Raw genomic sequence first — 22,841 nt, forward strand, 5'->3', positions numbered from 1 at the left:
TGGATAGAACCTCTCTATTTTGATCTATTTAGTTTTTTTTTTTTATTCTTGCTGTCAGAAACATCATTTAATAGTTTAATTTTGATGTTTTTATATTCTCAGCTATTTAGAAATCAACAATGTAGCTATATATAATAATAATCTAGAATTAAATGATGGTAAATAATTCTGTAAACCATCATTGTACTTTTATTAAATGATTTTTTATAACTAATCCTTTGAAGTTTAGATTAAACTAGATAGATGTCACAAGTCTGATCTGTTACAATTTAATGTTTATTAATTGTAATTATAACATCTTTCACTTCAGCTCATACTTTAAGTTGAAAAGAAAAAAAAAAAATAGAACATCAAATTGTAGATTAGATAACTGATGGCTGAAAAATCCTAAATGGGTCAAAACTCAAGTAAACTCCTTATTGCCGAACACAATGTCATCCTCTCTGTTTTTTTTTTTTTTTAACAGAAAAAGGAATAATATTTACAAACTATGCCAGTGCAAGTGATCCATATCATGAAAATATTGGCGAAGTGTCGTTTTTCATTTCTAATTCTAATTAGAAAACCCTCTACAGGCACTTCCAATAGAGACGGATGCTATATACAACAACCCAGCAAACAACTGCAATTGTTTGAAAACAAATTATATGGGAAACTAAATCTTGTCAAATGACTTTTTTGACCAGATATCTATTATTCTATCATCAGCAGCTGTAGATCCAACCAGCAGAAATAACCGGGAAGTCTACATATCTGTCAACTTCAATAATACTAAGAAACTATGATAGCATGGCTAAATTTCAACCCATCTTGTCTATTTTCCAGGTTCAATAAAATTGTATGTTCATCCATAACTTTTATGTCACAATGGCAATGAAGAAAACAGCAGTCCATGCCCAACTGAAAATCATAACGCAATCATAAGTAAACAGGGACGATCATTGAAGAAGACTATATTCGTATGAGAACCAAAAGAAAGCCTAGATTCTTCATGCATTAGCAAATTTTCCCGAAATCGACATTTGAAGATGTGATTTTGCATAATGCGACACAAAAATGTAATTGCTCCTAGAATATCAGTCTTTTAAAAAATGTCTTGCTTAATGATTAATTAATCGTGTGGTTATTCAAGGTCATATAGGACACAGAATGCATGTTTCAGCAGATATACTGTCATCAAATATCCAATATCATTCTATGTTTCTGGGAAACAGAAAGTGTAACAGATAAAGAACAAAAGGGACCAAACCAAGTAACAGTGGGTTGATATTACTTGAATTCAAGGTATTTATTCCCTGACAGGATATAGCTGAGTCTGAGATAAAATATAAAATTTTCAGGTAACAGTTTTTGTTAAGCAATAGCAAGGACTCTCTTAATTTTAGATATATAAAAGGACCGCATCACCGAGACAGAATTAGGAAGTTCTGAAAAGGCTCCAGTGCTTTTTTCATAACTTCTAGTAGGAGGAAGCATCATATTTTTCAAAGGAAATAAAATTAGGATTCTAGTAAGTCAGTAACTGATCGTAAATACCTCTAATCAAATGCGTAGGGATCATCAGCATAGGGATTAAGAGACCCTTCTGAAAACAAATCACCTATATTTGAAGGATTAGTATGTCCTCCTCCTTTGATGCTCTGCATTAATGATATGTAAAAGGAAAAATCATATATTACTACAGCATACCATGATATGTCACCATAAATAAAAGTAAGTACAAGGATCATTATTCTATCAGTTTGTTTTATATTCTTTTAGAAACAAAAGGGTGAAAATAAACTTTCATCACAAACCCTCCGTCCTTTTGCTTTTAGTTATACTATATCAGTAGAATTTGATGAACTAACTCCGATGTTGCAGAAAAACAATTGGACCTAGAGAAGCAAAAGATTCTTACACAGAACTAATTACAAATCTAGCAATTTACTGATAAAAGATTAATAGTTTCCATATTAGATAATCACCATGGAAAACACTAAAACTTATATAATAAAAACTAAAGTAAATATAAAAAAAAAAGAAAAAACTTTAAACTAACAAGAACATATTAGCTCTTAGCATTATCAATTCTGGTATCATCGGGATAGTGTAATAATGAAGATAAAGTGAATGTATGAATGTGATTATGTAAAAATTAATTGTGGTTAAGTTTTAGTTTGAAATAACTTAAGTTTTTTTGTATAACAACGTGTATGGATTTTTGCGAACAATATTGTTTAAGTACTTTAACTAAAAATTGATTTTGATTATGTACTTAGCAAAATGGATTTTAAAAGTTCACGTATATATTCAACTCTAATTAGCTACTTTGACACATACATTAAAAATAATTAAAATAGACTTTTAATTGTAATATTTTCTCATTTCATGTTAATATTAAAATTAAACATAAAATATATTCATAATATTTTAGAAAACTAAATAAGTTATGAGTAAAGAGATTCTTTTCAACCACTCCAAGAAATGCTTCTCCACAAGCTACCAATAGAGTTTTATTTTTTTAACCACGCCAATAAAAAGTGAAGGACGAAAGATAAGGGATGTATGTAGATATCACATCCTCCGCAATGAAGGGGATTCATCATGAGCTTACTACAAAACCAAACATATAATAAAATGTTCAAGTTTGATAACTTTGCTCCTTGATATTTTAAGGAAATAGAGCTAAGGGCAAGCTATGCATGACAAACTAATAAAAAAGAAGTTTTATCTGAGTTGGTTACCTTAACAACACTTCCAGGAGTATTTACTTTTGGTGTGTTTATCTTTCGATTTCTAGGATCCTGACAATAACAAGAGATTCCATATTAACAGAGACGTAAGAAGTCCGCACTCCGAAGCCATGAGATCTGGTGTGTTAGTGTTAAGCTCATGCGAGTAGTCATATTCACACACGCACACCCATATATATAGATGGTTAATAGAATTTAGAGAAAAACAAATACATGCCTCAAACATAACAGTACTTCTTGTTTTCCTTTTCTTTGTGATTGTTCTTCCGTTAGAAGTCTCAACTTCATATTCATGGCGAGTTACCTGCTAATTCAGTTAAGTAGCCAAGGTAATTGCCAAATATCATAAGTTATTTACTCTTACTATCTTTCCAGGTCACGAATGAAGATCCCTAAAATACTAATCTCTTGCTTAGTAATTGCTGCAAAATAAGCCTCCTCTTGGCCGTTAATTCATAGTAAGGAAAGTCACCTTTCTATGACGCTTAGGTATGCTCACTGCACTTCCTGTTTTAATGTTGTCCACTTTTGTCAACAACTTTGGCACTGGTGTTTGTGTTGCTTCAAAGTAAGGAGAGTCCTTGCAAAGTAATGAAAGACCAAGGATATTAGGTGACTTAGTGAGAACATAACAATAACCTATTATGAAGGAAGGAAAAAATAAAATTTATTTTCTAGAATTTCGATCTTACTAAGCCACGCTGCAGATTTCTTTTGCCACCACAAGAACTCCTTCTCTTAATTGATGAAATGGAGTAATCCTATCATGTAAAAAGCATTACGCTAATTTTGAGAATTCAACTGAAATTCATAACAAAGGTTGATGACATTCACTAGGCTAACGTATTCTAACACTTACCTACCAGATTACCATGATATTCATACGTTCATGTCTTTTCTCACGAATAGAATTGCTTTAGTATCTTAATCACTCATAAATTTTAGGAGAACTATTAAGAACATACGATATCAGAATAAAAATAAATAAATTGCAATTGGAATGGCCTTACACTCACGAAACCACTAAACAGTAAGTATGTTGGTACCTTCCATAATGTTCCTCTTTAAGAGAGTTAGGAGCTTGAAATGATGCATGATTGCAATAAAATATACCATAACCAAACCAATGTCTATAATCTAAAATCACCCACACATAATTTCTGCTCTAACTACATGAAGCCTTTAGAGCTTTGTCTTCTCTTCCCTTTCTGAAGTGCAAAATCATCAATAAAATCTTTTTAACTCCAATTTTAAAACATCTATTGATAGAGTATTAAGGGTGTATGAAAGAAGGAAGAGAAAATGAGAGGACGGTTAGGAGGTTAGAGGGTGGGAAAGGCAGTTAGACAATTAGATTAGACAATTAGTTCTGAAGGGGGAAAACCTTATAAAGAAGGTTGTATGTGTTGTAGAGGGTTGGTTAATTCTTTTGTATTCTTGGGTATAGATAGGATATCTTTTGATAGGCCTGAGAAGGATAAACAGGGGTGGATTGTATATGAGAGGAGAAATAAGAAGGCGGGTTAGATGGGTTAGATGTTAGCACTTAACATTCGCACAGTTAAGTGGATTTGAGGAGGTGTTAGTATAAATAGGAGTCATTTAGTTGGGAGATACACTTTTTGACAGTTAGTTGGTTGACAGGTTAAGTCCTGTGGAGGGGTTTAAGCCTCTTGTATCATTGCTACTTACTCAATTCTTTGTGAATAATACACGATACAATTCTTTTTCTCTGCTGTGTTTCCCTGTTGCGTGTGTGAGGAGTGTTCTTGATTAGGTTTTGCTATTGGAAACCTATCATCTTTTCCTGTGGAAGGAGAGTGCTCCCTAATGGTGTGGGTGTGTACATTGTTCATAGTTTTCAGAAGCAATACATAGAGTATTCTGTTAGGATATAGGATGATATAATAGATGGGTTTAGGAGTTAAGGGTCTGGAGGTGTGGTTGTAAAGGGGGAAGCGGTCAGAGTGGATATAAATAGAGTTCTTTTNCTGTGTAGGGGNATATCTGAGTATTTTGTGNTAGAGTCAAACATATTGTTTGCANAGAGGGGTTATGCCCTCATCCAGGGAGGTTATGCTCCCATTGTAAAATAGTTTTTCTTTCACGGTGAATAATACAGAAACTCATTCTTTACCCAATATTTCTATCTTTTTGATTGAGTTCTTGTTAGGTTCCAAACCCAGGAACCTAACAATTGGTCCGACCTGCTGGATCCTATTGTTGGGGGTGCTGCGACAGAGAGATGGAGAAAGTGACGGAGGCACGACTCGAAGCGATTGAAATAAAGGTGGAGGGATTGAAGGCGGAGTCTGCGGCGGTACGTCGAGATTTACAACAAATTATGAAGATTTTGGAAAAAAAAAAGGAAATCAAACGGAGAGTAGTTCGGATGATAGTACCGTGAATGATAATAGACATAGAGGGAATGGGGAGACCGAAGGTGGTGGAAGCGGTGAAAGAAGTGGAGAGCAAAAACCTTGGAGGAAGAGGGTTGAGTTACCAACCTTTGACGAAGACGAACCACTCAGTTGGCTCAATCGGGCAGAAAGGTTCTTTGATATTCAGAAGGTGAACGGTGACGAAGAAAAGGTAGAGCTGATTTATGTCAGTATGGAGGGAAGTGCAGCGTACTGGTTCAAAGTCTGGAAAGAGAAGGCCAAGAACCGTTCTTGGGAGGGCCTTAAGACCGCCTTGATCAACCGCTTTGGAGGAGGTTTCAAGGGCAAGGTGTTCGAGAGACTGGCGACATTGCGCCAAGAAGGAACGGTGGAGGAGTTCGTTCGCGAGTTTGAGACTTTGATGGGACAGACCAAGGGCGTACCTGAAGAACAGGTCTTGGACTATTTCCTCGCCGGATTACGCGAGGACATTAAGGAACTAGTGAGGATTCAAGATCCCCAAGAATTGATGATGGCAATGCGAGTCGCACGTGACGTGGAGGATGCGATGTTACGAGCGAGAGGGGGCAATGGGAATGGGTCCGAGATTAACCCATCTGGATCGCGATCGAAGGGGGTAGTGGTGCGATCAGAACCTACTAGACCCACGGTGAACCAGTCCGGAAGAGCGGAGAGTCTAGGGTCGGCGCGGAGCGAAGGAGTCATAACTCGTTCGACGGCAGAGGTGAGCACCATGGGGGGAGGAAACGACAACAGAGGCAGTATGGTGAGGAACCGTCCTTACCCAGAATTTCTGAAAAGACGGGGAGAAGGCCGCTGTTCCCGATGTGGGGAGCCTTTCGTTTCCGGTCACCGCTGTTCGGAGAGGAGTTTACATGTTATGCTTCTGGCGGAGGATGAAGAAGATGACGCATGTGCGTGCTCAGCGGAGGGGTTGATTCAGCCCAAAACTATGAAGTTACCCATAGGCAACACACCCCGTTATCATGTGAGCTTGGGGGAGGGGCAGAGAAAGATGACAAGGGCATGCTGTGAGAAGGTCGAAATCTTTCCGGCAGAGACGAAGGTCGAAGAAAGATACCATTTTTTCGAACTGGACAGTGTTGATATCATCCTAGGGGTTGACTGGTTAGTCAAGATGGGAGAGATGATGATAAATTGGAAAGAAGGGACCGTGGGGTATAATCTGGGGGGTAAGAAGATGATGAAACAAGATGACCCAGCTTTATCCCAATAGCTGGGTGAACCACAGGTTTTACTAAAGTTAACAGATGCTGAATCATGGGATTTTGTGTGGAATGTGGACGTAGTGGAGCAGGAGGCATGCAGTGAGTGGATTGGTGAGTGGACCGGTGAGTGGGTTGGTGAGTGGACGGGTGATTGGACTGGTGAGCTGACAGAGAGGCAAAAAGTGGGACTAAGAGCATTGCTGCAGACGCACTACCTTCTGTTCCGGGAGAGAGAAAATTTGACTCCACTTTGTGAGAAAGTGGAATTATGGTCAGTGTTGCAGACCCACTACCTTGGGTTCCAGCAAAGAGAAAATTTGCCACAAAACATCATTACAGAAAAAAAGTTTTGGAGTTGGAAGAAGAGAAAAAAATTGTTAACTAATGGATTCTCTTTAGGTGAAAACAAAATGATGAAGAAGAGCCAAGCGACCCAGTTTTTTTTCCAACCTTGAGGACAAGGTTGTTTGGAAGGGGGTGTAATGTTAGGATATAGGATGATATAATAGATGGGTTTAGGAGTTAAGGGTCTGGAGGTGTCGGTTGTAAAGGGGGAAGCGGTCAGAGTGGATATAAATAGAGTTCTTTTACTGTGTAGGGGAATATCTGAGTATTTTGTGGTAGAGTCAAACATATTGTTTGCAAAGAGGGGTTATGCCCTCATCCAAGGAGGTTATGCTCCCATTGTAAAATAGTTTTTCTTTCACGGTGAATAATACAGAAACTCATTCTTTCCCCAATATTTCTATCTTTTTGATTGAGTTCTTGTTAGGTTCCAAACCCAGGAACCTAACATATTCTTTCTTTCTTTTGTGCGTGTGAGTGCTACTTAGGGGGTTGATTGACTTCTTGACAAAAGAAGTCTATCAAGTTTGGTCTGACATGTTGGATTACAAAGGTTGCGAAGAGCGATGGAGGGTAAAATGAATGCTTCGGAGGGGAGAATAGATGGAAGACTGGATGCACTGGAAGGGTGTTTCGATGCTATGGAGACGACGATGGAAGAATTCAAAGTCCAGATGAGAGGGGTGCACCAAGAACTCCAAGAACTCGTGTGCGTACTGGGAAGGAGAACGAGGAACCAAGAGAGGAGCTCGGAGGGAATTCGTGATTTAGTGAACGAAGGTCGAGAGAGAAGAAAAGAGAGTTCGGAGGACGAAATGGAGGACGACAGAGGAATGTTTCAGAGGAGTTGGATGAAGCGAGTGGAATTACCCAAGTTCGAGGGCCTGGACATAATGGGCTAGATCTCGAAGGCAGAGAAATTCTTTAACCTCCAAAATATCTCAGAGATGGAGAAGATCAAGCTTGCGTATATTTGCATGGAAGGGGGGGCGAGTTACTGGTTTCGGTTTTGGAGGAAGAAAACCAAGAACCCTCCTTGGGAAGCTTTGACGGAGGCATTGTTGAGGAGGTTTGGTGGAAGGAACAGAGGGACAATCTTTGAGAAACTAGCCGCCATGAGATAAAGGGGGAAAGTGGAGGAGTATGTCCAAGAATTTGAAATCTAGTGGTGCAAGCAACGGGGTGACAGAAGAACAACTCTTGGACTATTTTTTCGTGGGTTTGCAAGGAGGCCTCAAGAAGCAGATCAGGCCCCATAATTTGAGGGACCTAGTAACGACCATGGAAGTGGCCTGCGATGTGGAGGAACCAGGGGTTATCCCTGGAACGAATGGCGGAACGAAAAGAAAAAGTGGCCAAACATGGGGAAGGTATCAGGGGAGCTCTGGGACAATTGCTAGAACTGAGACGTATAAGGGAAACCAGGATGGGCTGAGGGCCACGAGTGGGGGAAATGTGTCGAAGAAGGAGGGAACTACTAGCACGCTGAGTTCCAATGTGGGGAGTAATGCAGGAGGGGAGATGGGCAACCAGGGGTGAGGACTTTACCCTATCCCTAGTATGTAAAAGGGAGGGAGGACGGAAGATGCTTCCATTGTGGAGGGCCCTATAGCCCAGGGCACAGGTGTGCTAAGAGGAGTATGAGGTGATGATAATGGTGGAAGGGGATGAAGGAGAGGAAGATGAGAAAGGCAAGGAAGTGGAACAGAGGTGCATGGAGTTGCCTGTGTTCTAAGCAGGAGGTCTAACCTAGACCAACACCATGAAATTGCAAGGTTGGATATAGGGGAAGAAAATATTGGTCCTGATTGACAGTGGAGCAAGTCATAAAACTTCATCTCGATGAGGCTGTTGGAGGAATTGGGATTAGAAGTGGAAGAAACACCTCCTTATAAGGTGTTTTTGGGAGATGAGCAGAAGAAGGCTACACAAGGGTGCTGTAACGGGGTCCCTTTGACTTGGAAGAAGTGGAGATCAAGGAAAGATTCTATCTTTTTGAGTTAGAAGGAATGGACATTATATTAGGGTTGGCTTGGCTGGCAACTTCGGGTGAGATGAAGATTAACTGGGGAAAACTTACTATGAGATTCGACCGGGAGGAGGAGGAGGTGTTGATCAAGGGGGACCCGAATCTAACCTGAAAGTTAGTAACCCCAAAGGCGTTATTGAAGGAAACAAGGATATAGACCATGACACTGGTTTGGGGTCTGAGTTAGACTGAATTAGAAGAGGAGGAGAAGAGGCGGTTGACACATAGTCAGGAGAAGGGGCTGGAGCAGATTCTAGGAGAGTTTGATCAAATTTTCAGGGAACCCAGGGGTTGCCCCTGTTAGATTTGTAGACCACAAAATACTCATTAAAGAGGGCACTAAACCTGTCAATGTGAGGCCCTATCACTATTCAGACTTGATGAAGACAGAGATAGAAAAACAGTGGCAAGAATGCTAGAGTTGGGTATCATCAAACCCAACAACAGCCCATAGTCAAGCCTAATTATTCTAATGAATAAAAGGGATGGAAGTTTGAGGATTTCTATAGATTACAGGGCTCTCAACAGGGCTACAATACCAGAAAAATGTCCTATTCTTGTTATTGTGGAGTTGCTAGATGAACTCCAAGGTGTAGCCTATTTTTCAAAGGTGGACTTGAGAGCAGGGTATCACCAGATTAGGATGAGGGAGGAAGACATTCAAAAGATGGCCTTTAGGACTCACTAGAGTCACTACAAGTTCCTAGTGATGGCTTTTGGATTGTCAAATGCCCCTGCAACTTTTCAGTGTATGATAAACACCCTTTTGAGGCCTTTTTTGAGGAAATGTTTGTTGTTCTTCTTTGACGACATCTTGATCTATAGCAAAACGTAGGAGGAACATGAGCGACATCTCACACAGGTGCTGGAGAGGTTGGCTCAGCAACAACTCTTTGCAAACAAGAAAAAGTGAGTTTGGGAGAAGGCATATTAGGTATCTAGGTCATATGATCTCCGAGACAGGGGTGGAAATGGATGGAGAGAAGGTGTCAATGGTGGTGGAATGGCCTGAACCTAGAAACATCAAGGAGTTGAGGGGATTTTGGGGGCTTACAAGATACTACCAGAGGTTCATAAGAGACTATGCAAAAATGGCAAGGCCACTTACTGATATGTTGAAGAATGGAAAATTTGAGTGGTTAGAGTTAGGGGCAGCTGTTATGAGAGATCTAAAGGAGGCAGTGACCACAACACCGGTGCTTGCTTTACCGAACTTTTCACAAACATTCCATGTGGAATGCGATGCATCAAGGAAAGGAGTAAGGGTTGTTCTGCCCCGGAACAAAATGCCAATTGCCTATTTCAACAAGGCTTTGTCAAAATCATCTCTCACCAAATTCATTTATGAGAAAGAGTTGATGGCTTTAGCACTAGCCATACAACATTGTCGCCCTTACCTCTTGGGCTAGAGGTTTGTATTTTACATTGATCAGAGGAGTCTTAAGTATTTGCTGAATCAACGAATCACAACTCAGGATTAGTAGAATTGGCTAGCCAAGCTGCTGGGGTATGAATTTGATATCGTTTACCAGACCGAGGCGTCAAACAGAGTAGCAGATGGCCTATCTAGAAAAGGGGAGGAGATAGAGGAAGCCGACAAGAAATTTAAGATAATCACCAGGCCCTATTAGCAAGAGTTTCAAGAGGTGTTAGAGGAGGTAGAGGAGGATTGGAGTCTACAGAAGATCATTGGGGAAGTAAAAGTAGATCCAAATTCTCACCCCCACGTATACATTGGAGAATGGTAGGCTACATTACAAGGGGCGTTTAGTGCTCTCGGCTAAGTCAGAGTGGATTCCAACGTTGCTGGCAAACTTCCATATTACTACCACAGGGGGGCATTCGGGGGTGTACTGGATGTATAGGAGGATTGCTCAATCACTTTACTGGATTAGCATGAAGAAGACGGCGACCGATTTTGTGGCAGCCTGTTTAGTTTTCCAATAACACATATTTAGCGTCATCCTCGCAAGGTCTCCTTCAACCGCTGCCCATTCCTAAGGCCATATGGAAAGAAGTCAGCATGGATTTTATGGTGCGACTACCCAAGTCTCAGGGTTACGATGTTGTGTTAGTGGTGGTGGACAGGTTGAGTAAGTATGGTCATTTCATACCCATTAAGCAACCTTACACAACTAAATCCATAGCTGAAATCTTTGTGAGAGAGGTGGTCCGACTTTATGGAATACCAGTGTCGATTTTGAGTGATAGGGATCCAACATTCTTGAGTGTTTTTTGGAAAGAGCTGTTCAAATTGCAGGGAACGCAGCTCTACATGAGCATGGCTTACCACCCAGAATCGGATGGGCAAACCGAGGTGATCAACAAGATATTGGAGACATATTTACGTTACTTCAGTTCAGAACAGCCTAAGATGTGGAGCTCGGTTTTGCCCTAGGCGGAATACTGTTACAATACCAGTTACCAGAGGGCTATTAAATGTACCCCTTTTGAAATAGTATATGGGAGACATCTTCCTACTTTAACAAGGTTTATACCCGGGGAAACGGAGGTAGAAGCAATAGCCTAAGAATTGCAAACCAGAGATGAAACATTGAAGCAGTTGAGGTATCATCTGGCCAAGGCATGGGACCAGATTACTCAGTATGCGAACAAGAAAAGCAGGGCAGTTACTATAAAGGAAGGGGACTGGGTTTTCTTAAAGATCAGGCCTCATAGGCAAGCATCCATGCCTACGAGATTACATCCTAAGTTGTCTGCACATTACAATGGAAGGGGAGCTACTAGAAGAATAACAAGTGGAAAGGTCACTTTGTTGGCCATTAAAAGTGCTGCAAAGACATAGCAAGCAATAGCAGCAGGGGAAGTTGATACCTCAAGTGCTGGTTCAGTGGTAGGAAGGGGGCACAAGGGAGCCAGGTGTGAGGATGAGCTTACCATCAAAGAGCAATTCTCAGAATTCAACCTTGAGGACAAGGTTGATTTTGTGGAGGCAGCTAATGATAAAGTATTAAGGGTGTATTAAAGAAGGAAGAGAAAATGAGAGGGCAGTTAGGAGGTTAGAGAGTGGGAAAGATAGTTAGACAGTTGGTTTAAACAGTTAGTTTTGAAGGGGGGAAACCTTATAAACAAGGTTGTGTGTGTTGTACAGTGTTTGGTTAATTCTTTTGTATTCTTGGGTATAGACAGGATATCTTTTCCTGTGGAGGGAAAGTGCTCCCTAGTGGTGTGAGTGTGTACATTGTTCATACTTTTCAGAAGCAATATACAGAGTATTCTTTCTTTCTTTTGTTCATGTTAGTGCTACTCAGGGGGTTGATCGACTTCTTGACAAAAGAAGTCTATCAACTATCCTACGAGAAACTGTGCCAATCAAATCTATATAAAAGTGTGTCAGTAAGAGTCATTACAAAATAGTTATGCTTTATGTAACAAGATTATGCCGATTCTATAAGTGGTAATATTTCAATAAGAAAATGCATGTGAACCAACGGGTGTTTATTTCCATCAACCTGTGGTGCATCTAAGTTCACAATTCGCATGCTTGGGTTGAAAGAATATTAAGGAAGAAATTTTAGGTTAAATGTTATAGCAGGAATGTTTTCTCACTCCCAATTATGCCTACAGAAGGATAAATCTAATGCCAAACCAATGGTGTCCAAACATGAAAACTAACAAATATGGCATCTATTTGGACAGGGACACACAGAGAGAGACTGAAACACAAATCAACCTGTTTTGAATTCACTTCTTGGTCCTCTTTGGGTTTGTCACTCATCACTTTCCATTGCAACTGCAACAAAGCCCTTTGTCTGTCTTCCTGCAATATACCCCAAATAATATTAATAAAATTATGTGATGAAATAAATTTATTGTATAAAGTATTCCATACTTTGGATTTTTGAAGATGCAACTCCTCTTCTAGCTTCCGACATTCATCTTCAAGTTCACATCTCAATGCTTTAATCTGAGCTTCATGATCATTCCTCATAAAGATTGTTTTCTACATTAACGTATCAATAGGTGAAGAATTTTGTATACAAATCTTGGCTCTGACAAACGAGTGTGGGTGTGTGGTACCTCTCGCAGTTCATTTTCAGCTAGCAGTTGGGTACGCTTTAGCTGTTCATTGTGCTCAGATATGAGGCTTAGTTGCTTCTTGTCGTGCTCCTGCTGCATTTGATTAACCTGTAAATTGAGCAGGAAATCAAGTGACCGATTGCCTGGAATTTTTTCAACTTTAAATTAATCAAATTTCATAAAAGAGGAAAGTAATGATGCAACAACATTCCCAAAATTCACAAGAGATACATACCCGTTTAAATAAAGGCATAAGTTAGACCACTTTAAATTTTCACTAGAAAAACTTGATACCTTTACATAACAGATTTCACGTTACCATCACTACTATTATGGACCAATTATTTAAAAAGCAATGTTCTTATGTGAAGATACATGAATGATTTTGTTTTGAGTGAATATCCAAATTGGTCATCCAAAGTTGTCCCATTAGTCTTTGGAAGTAAAAAAGAAATTAAAAGAAGTACCTATGTTGTTGTGTCACTTTAGTTCCTAAATTTAACTTAATTTTACTTTAGTCCTTGAAAATTTGTTAAATTATCGTTTGGGTCACGAATGTTTGAAATTCGCCTCATAATTTTATGGATCAATTTAAGTATTCACCTATTGTACTTTATATATTTCACATTCCCCCGTTTGGCCTTTAAGTGTGGATAATGCCCGACTCCTCCTATGACCTACCTTAGGATGAAATTCAATTCAACCTTTAATAAGAAGGATAAGAATAGAAAAGATTCAACTCCAGACCCACTAAGTCGTAGAGACTTTCGTACCATGCCATGAACTAACTATCTGAAAAGCTTAATATATTGCATATCTAAATTATCAACCACATAATAACACTTAAAAAGAATTCAATTGTACGAGATAAAAGATCTTAATGAATAAAAGAAACAGTACATAAGCATTATATATAGACAACTCTATCCTAAAAGTAGCAATTACAAAGAGATATCAACTATCGTACTATATTTCACATGTAATGATTAGAATATCCTTTAGTAACTTAACAAGATATTTTCTCCTCATTCATAAGAAGCCGAAATGGGACATAACAAGTGGTGATAAAGTCACTATCTAACTTTTCTTCAATAACGTATCAGTTTATTTTCATGTGCTCGGTCCTATCATATTGGTCTAAATTATGAGAAATGGTAATAGCTTTATTTACTATGATAATAAAGAGTTATGGGATCTCCGCATGCAACTTTCATATAATATTTCTGAACCATAACAATTCACACATCATATATGTCAGCTTGAAATCAGTCTTTGCACTAGACTGAGCAACAACATTTTAGTTTTTACTTTTCCTAGTCATTAAATTTCTATCCAAGAACAAAATATCTTGAGATGAATCTCTTAATTGTAATAGGCCTTACATAATTTCCATCAGTATACACCTCAAATTTTAATTAATCATTCTTCTTGAATAACAATTCTCTTCCTGGACATGTCTTCAAATATTGAAGGATTTTGTTTACACTGTAAATGTCACTCCCTTGGATCATGCATAAACTGACTATGATTCGATTAGTTAATGATAAACTGACTATGATAAGTTGTCAGGTCTTACATTAGTTTATGTGATTAGTAAATGAGCTTCCCTACAAGTCTCTAATATTAGTCCTTATTCATAGTAGAAATACCTTTCTCACATCAAATTCTATGATGTTGTTCTAAGGGAGCTCTAGTGGTCTTTCAATCAATCTTACATGTTTATTTGAGAAAATCAAGAACATACTTTCTCTAAGAGATAAAAATGTATTTCTTTGAGTAAAATACTTCTATCCTAAGAAGTACTTTAATTTTCCTAAACCCTTTATCTTGAACTAAGTATCAAGCTTTTCTTTTGAATTTTGTTTCGCCTATTCATCACCCCCTACAACAATTATGTCATCCGCATTGATCAAGAGTCAAATAAGTTTCCCTTCTAAGGAGTTTTTGATGAACTATGGCCACCTACACTCTATCAATGCCCCATCATAACCTAAGTGAGTACACCAAACCAAGCATGACAGTTTACATACACAAGGCTTTCTTCAACATGCACACTTCATTCTCCTCTTTAATAGATATCAAACATGAAGAAATTTCATCTAGACTTCTTCTACATGTCCATGTAAGAAAGTCTTTTTCTCATCAAATTATTACAATTCCCAACCAAATTAAGTTGTTAATAAGAGAATGATTCTAACAACATTCATCTTTGTCATTTGAGTAAATGTCTTCTCATAATCAACACCATAAGTTTGAGTAGTCCCTTTAGAAACTAATACTGCTTTGTAGCAATCCTACATGTCATCAAATCTATACTTTACATTATAGATTTATATGCATCCTATTGCCATTTTATCTTGTGGTTTGTTAACAATCTCCTATGTCTAGTTCTTTTCTGATGCACTCATCTTCATTCGTGGTTGATAATAATAATGTGGTTACAAAAAGAGAAACGACATACTCATCTCTTCATTCATGGTTTGACAATAGTAATTTGGTTACAAAAAGAGAAACATATGATACTAAAATAGGTGAATGAGGAGTAATATTGTTTGTAGCACAAGGGTCTAGAACTCAAGAGTCCTAACATAAAGTTCTAGAAACATTAAAAGAGGAATTGGACCTCCAACTTAGTGGACTCGAGTTGACCTTTGGCCCTGACCTACTCGGCTTTGATATTTTGTATTGGGTCTACTTGACTTAACCATTTAGCCAAGGCCGATTGACATTTCTCGATCTTTGGCCTAGACAAACACATGTTGACCTTCGGCCTGAGCTGACTCTACTTACCCTTCAGCCAAGATTGACTCGTTTCGATTTTCCAACAGGGCTAACTCTGCTCGACTTTCAGACCTAGGTCGATTTGGCTTGACCATCATCTTGGGCTGACTCAACTCAATGGATGGCCTGAACCAACTCTACTTGACCTTAGACCAAAGCCTACTTGGTTCAACCTGATCCTCAATTGCCTTGGCTCGACTTAGATGCACTTTGATTTTGGATTTTCAAAATTCTAAACCATGATCAAATCTAAATCTGGTCCAAATCCATTTAAGTAGATTGGATTTAAAATCTAAAAATATGGATAAGGATTTGGGATAAATCCATTTAAATGGACTTAAAACAATATAAATTTTAGTTTATTATAAATTGGATCTAAAAATCTGAGTTTTTTGCCCACCCTTACCTTTAGTTTTGCCAAAGGAATGAGAGTCTTCTCCTTTCCATGTTACCTAAAGTAAGTCTGCTTGGTGCGACCAAATTTCTCGCAATGAATGAATTAACAATCTTCCTTAACTTTTGAGTTGAATTTCATGTTCCCAAGATTTGAGATCTCAGGTTTGGAAGCTTTCAAGAGAACATGGCAGCTTCATTAGTCAAGAGCTTATTCATCATGACCATGCGACAAGTTTCCTCACCCAAACAGTGTAGGGAAGAGGTTTTCTTTCCAAGAATTTGTATTCTAGTAGGGTCATATTTAAAATTCAAAACTAAACAAGAGAGGCAACATCTATGCTATTTTCAGACATCAAATTTTGATACTAGTCCAATTAAATCCATAGACCCTTTAGTATTCCAGTGTATTTTGCGACACAGAGGACACCCTATATAGGACTGAAGATCTTGTTTTCTAACTCATAACAAAACGTGTTATAATAAGAAATAAGTAATTTCAAGGTCTTCTAAATTTCACATGGACAGGAGTAAAACATATAATTTATGTAATCATGGATCCCCATAGCCAGATGATAATCTGAGTCAACTGTCCCAAACTATTGAATATGATAGAACTTGCCCTTGAATGTGCACCTAATAAATTAAGCCCAGTCGAAATAATTTCGACCATCAAAATAGATCATCATCAAGAAAATGTGAAAAATAAGCATTACTTAGTGGAATCGACATACCAAAGAAGTGATTCCTTAAAACCCTTTTTTTTTTAGAGAAAATTATGAACAATGCCCTTTACAAAGGAGAGATACGAAACCCGAGGCCGATGTTCTTAACAAGGACAGGTCTATAACAGTCATCTCAACGGTTAGAAAATGGGTGGTGTGTCAAACCCTCACACACTCAGAGAAGGGGAACAGGCATGTGGACGCGTGGCTGCTCCAATGGCGGCACAACTCCAGGAGCTGTCAGATCGGAGAATGGCGAATCCCTTGGTGTGGTTGTCGGTCAAGTTGGTGTCTATGGCAGTGGTAACGACGATGACGGTGACAATGACAATACTCATGAAACACAAACTAGGTGCACTTTAGACAAACCAGATAAACAAAATAAATAGGAGCACAAAATAACACCAAAAAGTTAAAATTGCAACTAAGACGGCAAAGGGAAAAGTACAGAAGTTTATATCCCAAGATCAGAAGTTGTAATACCAACTTTAAAAGAATTCAGCTATATGAGAGAAAAGATTTTATTGAATTGAATAAATGAAACAGCACATAAACGTCCATACATAGCGATTACAAAGAGATCTCTAGTATTTTACAATAGCACACTTGTGACGATTGCAATATCCTTTTGTAACTTAAATAAATATTTTCTCCGGACTCAACAATAAGTTTATTTTAAAAATGGATTTTTAACTAATTAGAACATAAAGTAATTAAAAGTGTAACTAAAGCCGAATCAGACCACTTAGAATCGCATGTAATAGAAAATGCTATGCCAGATTACTTCTAAGTAGCCAATAATTTAAAATTCAACACTTTTTCCTATGCTTACCAGCAACGTGTTTTCTTCCTGAATACGCATCAACTGCTGCCTTGATTCTTCGTTGCATTCTGCAATTTTTTTATCACATCTTCCCTCAATTTCGGCAATAGTTTTGTCTGTCTGAAGGTTAAAATTGGTTAGAAACAAGGTAATGGAAATAACATCTCAGATGCCAGGATATAATATCAAACCTTGTCCTTTTCCATATTCACAATTTCCATCTTCTCCAATTCATACTTCCTTTTAATGTCATTGATAGCCTGTTCAAATAATGAAGATTTCACGCGAAGTTAGGGCTCTATTTCTCCAGAACCAATAGTAGGTAGCCAGCTATATGTACAAGACCTGATCATTTCTCTGAGATATTTCTTTCAAATGCCTTGATAGTTCTAACTGTTTATTCTCTACCATTTGATCATATTGCTTCCTAGCTTCTGAAAGTTTGCTTTCAACAGCAGTCAACAATGATGTGTTCTGCAAAGTCATAAAAAAAAAAACTTAAATAATACACAAAAAACCAGTCAGGAACAGGCAATTTGCACTATATGTTTGCTCCAAAACCTCTGTGATTTGATCTTGTAGCTTCTTTTCCTGTTCCTTACAGTGTAAAACACACTGTTCTTTTTCCTCCAGGGCATTATGAAGCTGGATTACTTCTTGACCAAGAGAATCAGCATGCTTCTCTAGTTTTATTCTCTCCTTTTGCAAAGTATCTATTTCCTCTGATTTCTTCAATATCTCTGCCTGTAGTCTTTCGGTATTTTCTTTGCTTTCAGTCTCTAGTGCTGAAACCTTCAGCAGCAAGTCTTGCTGCAAAGCATTAGATACCTCAATAAAGAACTCGACAATATATGTCGATAGGAAATTAACTAAACCAGATTAACTTTCATACCACGTGGTTGTCTGATGATCTAGAACTTTCTAATAGAAGTTCAACTTTCTCTTCTAATTTGGAAATTAATACCTCTGCTTCTTTCTTTTTTGAGACTAAAGTCTCAGTTTCTGACACCAAACTTTGAATTCTCTCAGCAGCCAATCGAGAGTCCTCTGTAAGTTGGGCTACGGTAGATTCTTGAACTTTCCGAAGTTCATCCACAGTTTTGTTTAACTCGTAATTTTTCATTTGAGTTGCGTTCTTTTCTAATTCCAGGACTACAAATTTGTTATTTAGCTCACTATACTGGTATTGAGCATGTTTTGAGAAAGTTTCTCTCTCCTTCTGAACCAACTGGAAGCAAGAAGCATAGAGTAAATTCATTTCATCAAACTTGCTCAAAAGATTCAGGCTTTCTTTGTCTAAATTTGACAAATCTGCAGCCAAAGACTGAAGTGTTTCTTTAAGGTTTTCAATTTCCTGAAGTGACATCTCATGCTTTTCTGCAAGCCCAGCATTCAGCAATTGAAGATCACTCTTTTCTTTCTCCAATTTCTCTTGACTGGTTATGTGACGCATAATTTCATCTTCTTTAACTTTTAACTGAACGTGAACCTCTTCCAAAGTTGAGTTCAAATTCTCTGTAGCCAATCTACTAGATGCTAAGATTTCTTCTAAATTCCTTATCATATTATCTGCAAACAAAATGAATTTCCATACAACAATTCAAATCAGTAGCAAGTTAAGATACAGGATATCTAGTCTGTTGAGAATTATAAGGATTTAGGTACGAAAAGGAAACAAATTGAAACCTAATAACCTTGAAATTGCATGAATGTGATGTGACATGTGAAATAGGAAAAAGATTAGGAGAAATCTCCCTTATGTATCTTTGCATACACATGGGGTAATGTATTTATAATAATAAGAATGTGGGCTAAGCCCAAATACAAATGAATATGTAAAAATATCATAATAAACATAGGGACTATGTTTCCCTAATTAACATAAACACACAACTAATATCTAACATGATACAAAAGACAAAGTACTAGCCCATGTATAACGTGAGAAGAAAGCTACTCAGTTATCTCGAATGACACAATCTTCCATGACAAATCAAATAATGTTATTTTAAACATTCTCATCAGTATCTTCTCAGTCAAACAGAAACAGAACTTAGTTTTATATATTCATTTATCATTTTAGTTTGAAAAGCATTGGAAGGTTCCATCTTGACAGGCTATTAAGATATATAATATAGAAGCTGTTGAGTACACATTTTGCATTAAGTAATTAGTTACTTGGGGCCAGTGGTAGATCCAGATAACGTCTGATGTAGGGGTTGAAAGTAAATAAACTTTGACCAATAATTATGGATGTAACACAGGATATGAATAGATACGACATTGGACATGATATGACCTTACCTTAAATAAACATGCCCAAATGCTTTTTATTACCCTGACATACCACCACACCTTGGTTTGAAATGTGGTCAAATGAAAGATTATTACAAGTTCTACCATAAGAGTTGAAAAGGAACCTTAGATTAGCTACATAAGTGCCATATCATTTCCAAGAAATCAAGATCATTAAAGACGAGAGCCAAGAACAAATGCCAAATAAGATTAAAGAATAAACTATGCAAACCAAGAAGACAATTTATTGATACTTTTCAGTATGCGATTTTTCAATTTCAAAATCTGACCTAAATAACACACAACAAACAAAAGCAGATACATAAACTGAACAAATGACCCTCGAGGACCAAAATACGTTTAGTAATGACCCACCTCATCCGAAATCCTTTCAATATAATGCATCAATTCTACATCCCAAGAGATATAACATTATACATAGCCGGATATATACTAAACAATTGCAATTTGCAACATAATCCTCACCTTTCTCTTCTATAACATTGGCAACTCTGCAGTGTTCATCTCTGTGAAATTTCTCCTTTTCTTCTGAAGCAAATTTGAGCTTCTCTAGTTCGTTATCACCTATAATAGGGATAACCATATGTTACCTATGGGAGCATTATGGATATTAAATATCGGAACATCACAATTACAACATGTCAAACCAAGCTATGTTTCAATTCAATTTTTTTTTTACCGAAGTTTTAAACTGAAAAGAACTTACGGGTTCTAATTGTTTCCTGTGCAGAATCTAGCTTCAAAGACAAACCATCCATCTGTTTACTCAAGCTATCAAGAGTTTTTGAACTTGCTGACAGTTTATTTTCCAATGTCTCCTTATCTTTTTCGGCTATATCAGCAAGATGAACCAGTAGACTAGTTAAAAGAAAAATCAAATGAAAAAAATAAAAGATAAAAAAACAAAAAGTAAACAGAGGGAACTTGAATATTCATACCATCCTGAACCAGACCAGCCAACTTCTGTAAAGTTTCCGTAAGTTGATCACATAAAGTCTTAGTAGAAGAGAACTTAGACTCCAATCCCTTCCACAGTTTCTCATCTTCCTTCTGCTTGACCTGGAGTTTGGCATTTTCGTTTAAAGCATTCTGCAATTTTTCTTCCAATGCGCGCACACACTCCTGCGACTTCTTAAGCTTAGCATTCTGCCGAGGAACAGCAATAGAGTAACAACATCTCAATAAAACAACAAATACGAAATCCTAAGCATCATACACTTTAATTCACGTGCGTGCAATCCTCGCCTCACAGCGCAAGCTCAAAGGAAAGTATCATCATACCGCATTTTCAAGGTCAGTCTTCGCCGAAGCTTGCTCTTTCACCAATTTCTCTGCACATGAATAAATCGAAGAACCATGGTCACGTTACGATAAGAATTTCCAACATAATCTTTGTTCTCGAATAAGGAGGAAAATATACCGAAAAGAACATAATTGAAAGGAAATTGCGTTCAAAACCTGCGGTGAGCTTCAGGTTTGCAAAACTCCCCGAAGAAACGGTATCCACAGAAGGACGCGAAGATAATGGCTTGGAAGCTCCCGAAATGGAACCGTACAACGATTTGAATTGGTCCAGGCTCTTGGAGACTGGGAATGCTAGCTTCTTCTGCATAGCGAAGATCGAAATGGAACCCTAGAAAATGTGAGTGGAGTTTTCAAGCGTTTCTCTTGTCTGCCACACTGCGCTGCGCTGCAAGGGGCGGTTCTCTTCTCTGCCCGCTCAAAGGGACGTTTCAGTTGAGTGTGAAATTGAAATTTTGTTAGGCGCCACGGTGACGCAATATTTATACTCTCGTGTGAGCGGGATTTTTCTTCGTCGTAGACCGTTAACTTCCTTCCACACAAAAAGCTTTCTTTTTATTATTTTTACAGTAATTAAATTAAATATTTTTAATTTATAATTAATTGTGAAAAAACAATTATGGAAAGGAGTTTTTTTTAGTATCAAAAGAATTTTTTTTCCAAAATTACATAAATAAACTAGTTGTATTTAAAAGAACATAATTTATTAACTTTAAGTGTTTTTAAATTATGAACTTTTATGATAAAACAAAGCACAAATTCTTAAAAGAAAATCATTTTATAAATAAAAAATATTTAAAATATTTCTATTGTTTAACAAGAGTGTTTTTTCAAACTTAATTTGAGTTATTATCGTCATAAAATTGTGGTCATCTTCAATTATTTAAAACATGAAGTTGTAAATACATTCAATTACTAATATCCTGTTAAAAAACAAAAGTCAAATACGAACATATCTAATTATGTTAACATAAAATTGTGGTTACATGTATTTTTTATGCTAATATTTAATTTTTATGCATAAAGGAATTTATTTTGTATCATATGAGTATTATTGGCTACTTACGTCTAGATATGTTTGGTCCTTATAATATCATTCAACATTATGACGATTTCGTCGGGTACATGTCGGTCAAATGAAACTGACATATACAAAATATTGATTCGGTCAAATGAAACTAACATCTATAAAACATTGATTGAGTTGATTTAATATTAGCATAAAAAATACATACCATTTATTACTACTAGATACGATTCGATATACTTATTGGAATCTTAACACTAGAGAGAGCCAAAGCATACCCAATTTCCATGATACTTACCATTAAAAACTCCTAGATCTCGTGTGTTAGAGGAAGCATTACAAACGAACCTCATACCACCACCTAAAAAGTCTCAAATGTTGAGATTGTTGACAACACAAAACTCTATATCAAACTAGTTTTTGATGATGATAACACACTGCTTAATAACAGTACATAAGTTCCAATGTTACATGTTCAGCTGATATACTATACTGTTTTGAACAATGTTTTTTTTTAACATGTTTTGCTGATTTGCTTGTATGTTCCCTTGATTGATTATGTGCTACATGTTTGGAACATGCTTGTATTGAAATGTGTGATAAAATGATTTTGATTACTTCTGGATATTTATGAAGAAAAACTCACAAGCACTTTTATGAACTTATACTTGTTGTGACAAAGATCTAGTTCAG

General features: G+C 37.3%; 1 protein-coding gene across 2 annotated transcripts; it reads right to left on the minus strand.

Annotated features, from left to right (window-relative positions):
- Positions 1-399: 399 nt before the first annotated feature.
- Positions 400-21,625, minus strand: LOC106764072 (synaptonemal complex protein 1). Of its 2 annotated transcripts, none has more exons than XM_014648288.2 (19): positions 21,278-21,625; positions 21,101-21,150; positions 20,758-20,965; positions 20,526-20,651; positions 20,285-20,383; positions 18,396-19,072; positions 18,065-18,313; positions 17,849-17,977; positions 17,695-17,763; positions 17,513-17,623; positions 12,782-12,889; positions 12,594-12,704; positions 12,435-12,521; positions 3,428-3,496; positions 3,208-3,315; positions 2,953-3,039; positions 2,727-2,786; positions 1,537-1,640; positions 400-900 (listed from the first exon to the last, which is right to left on the minus strand). In XM_014648288.2, the coding sequence occupies exons 1-18, from the start codon at positions 21,429-21,431 to the stop codon at positions 1,539-1,541; spliced, it is 2,604 nt and encodes an 867-aa protein (XP_014503774.1). In that variant the 5' UTR covers positions 21,432-21,625; the 3' UTR covers positions 400-900; positions 1,537-1,538. The 2 variants fall into 2 exon arrangements, with proteins under 2 accessions (XP_014503774.1, XP_022637869.1); XM_022782148.1 differs by having other exon boundaries at positions 2,953-3,042.
- Positions 21,626-22,841: the final 1,216 nt, after the last annotated feature.

The sequence above is a fragment of the Vigna radiata genome, chromosome 6, assembly GCF_000741045.1.
Source record: "Vigna radiata var. radiata cultivar VC1973A chromosome 6, Vradiata_ver6, whole genome shotgun sequence".
In the NCBI taxonomy this organism is placed as follows: domain Eukaryota; kingdom Viridiplantae; phylum Streptophyta; class Magnoliopsida; order Fabales; family Fabaceae; genus Vigna; species Vigna radiata.

Coding starts and splice junctions, on each gene's coding strand:
- LOC106764072 (XM_022782148.1), bottom strand. CDS start 21,431: ATGCAGAAGAAGCTAGCATTCCCAGTCTCCAAGAGCCTGGACCAATTC. Junction 12,705..12,781: donor CTGAAAATGAACTGCGAGAG/GTACCACACACC, acceptor ACGTTAATGTAG/AAAACAATCTTTATGAGGAA. Junction 3,497..12,434: donor AAGAAGTGAATTCAAAACAG/GTTGATTTGTGT, acceptor TTTACATGATAG/GATTACTCCATTTCATCAAT.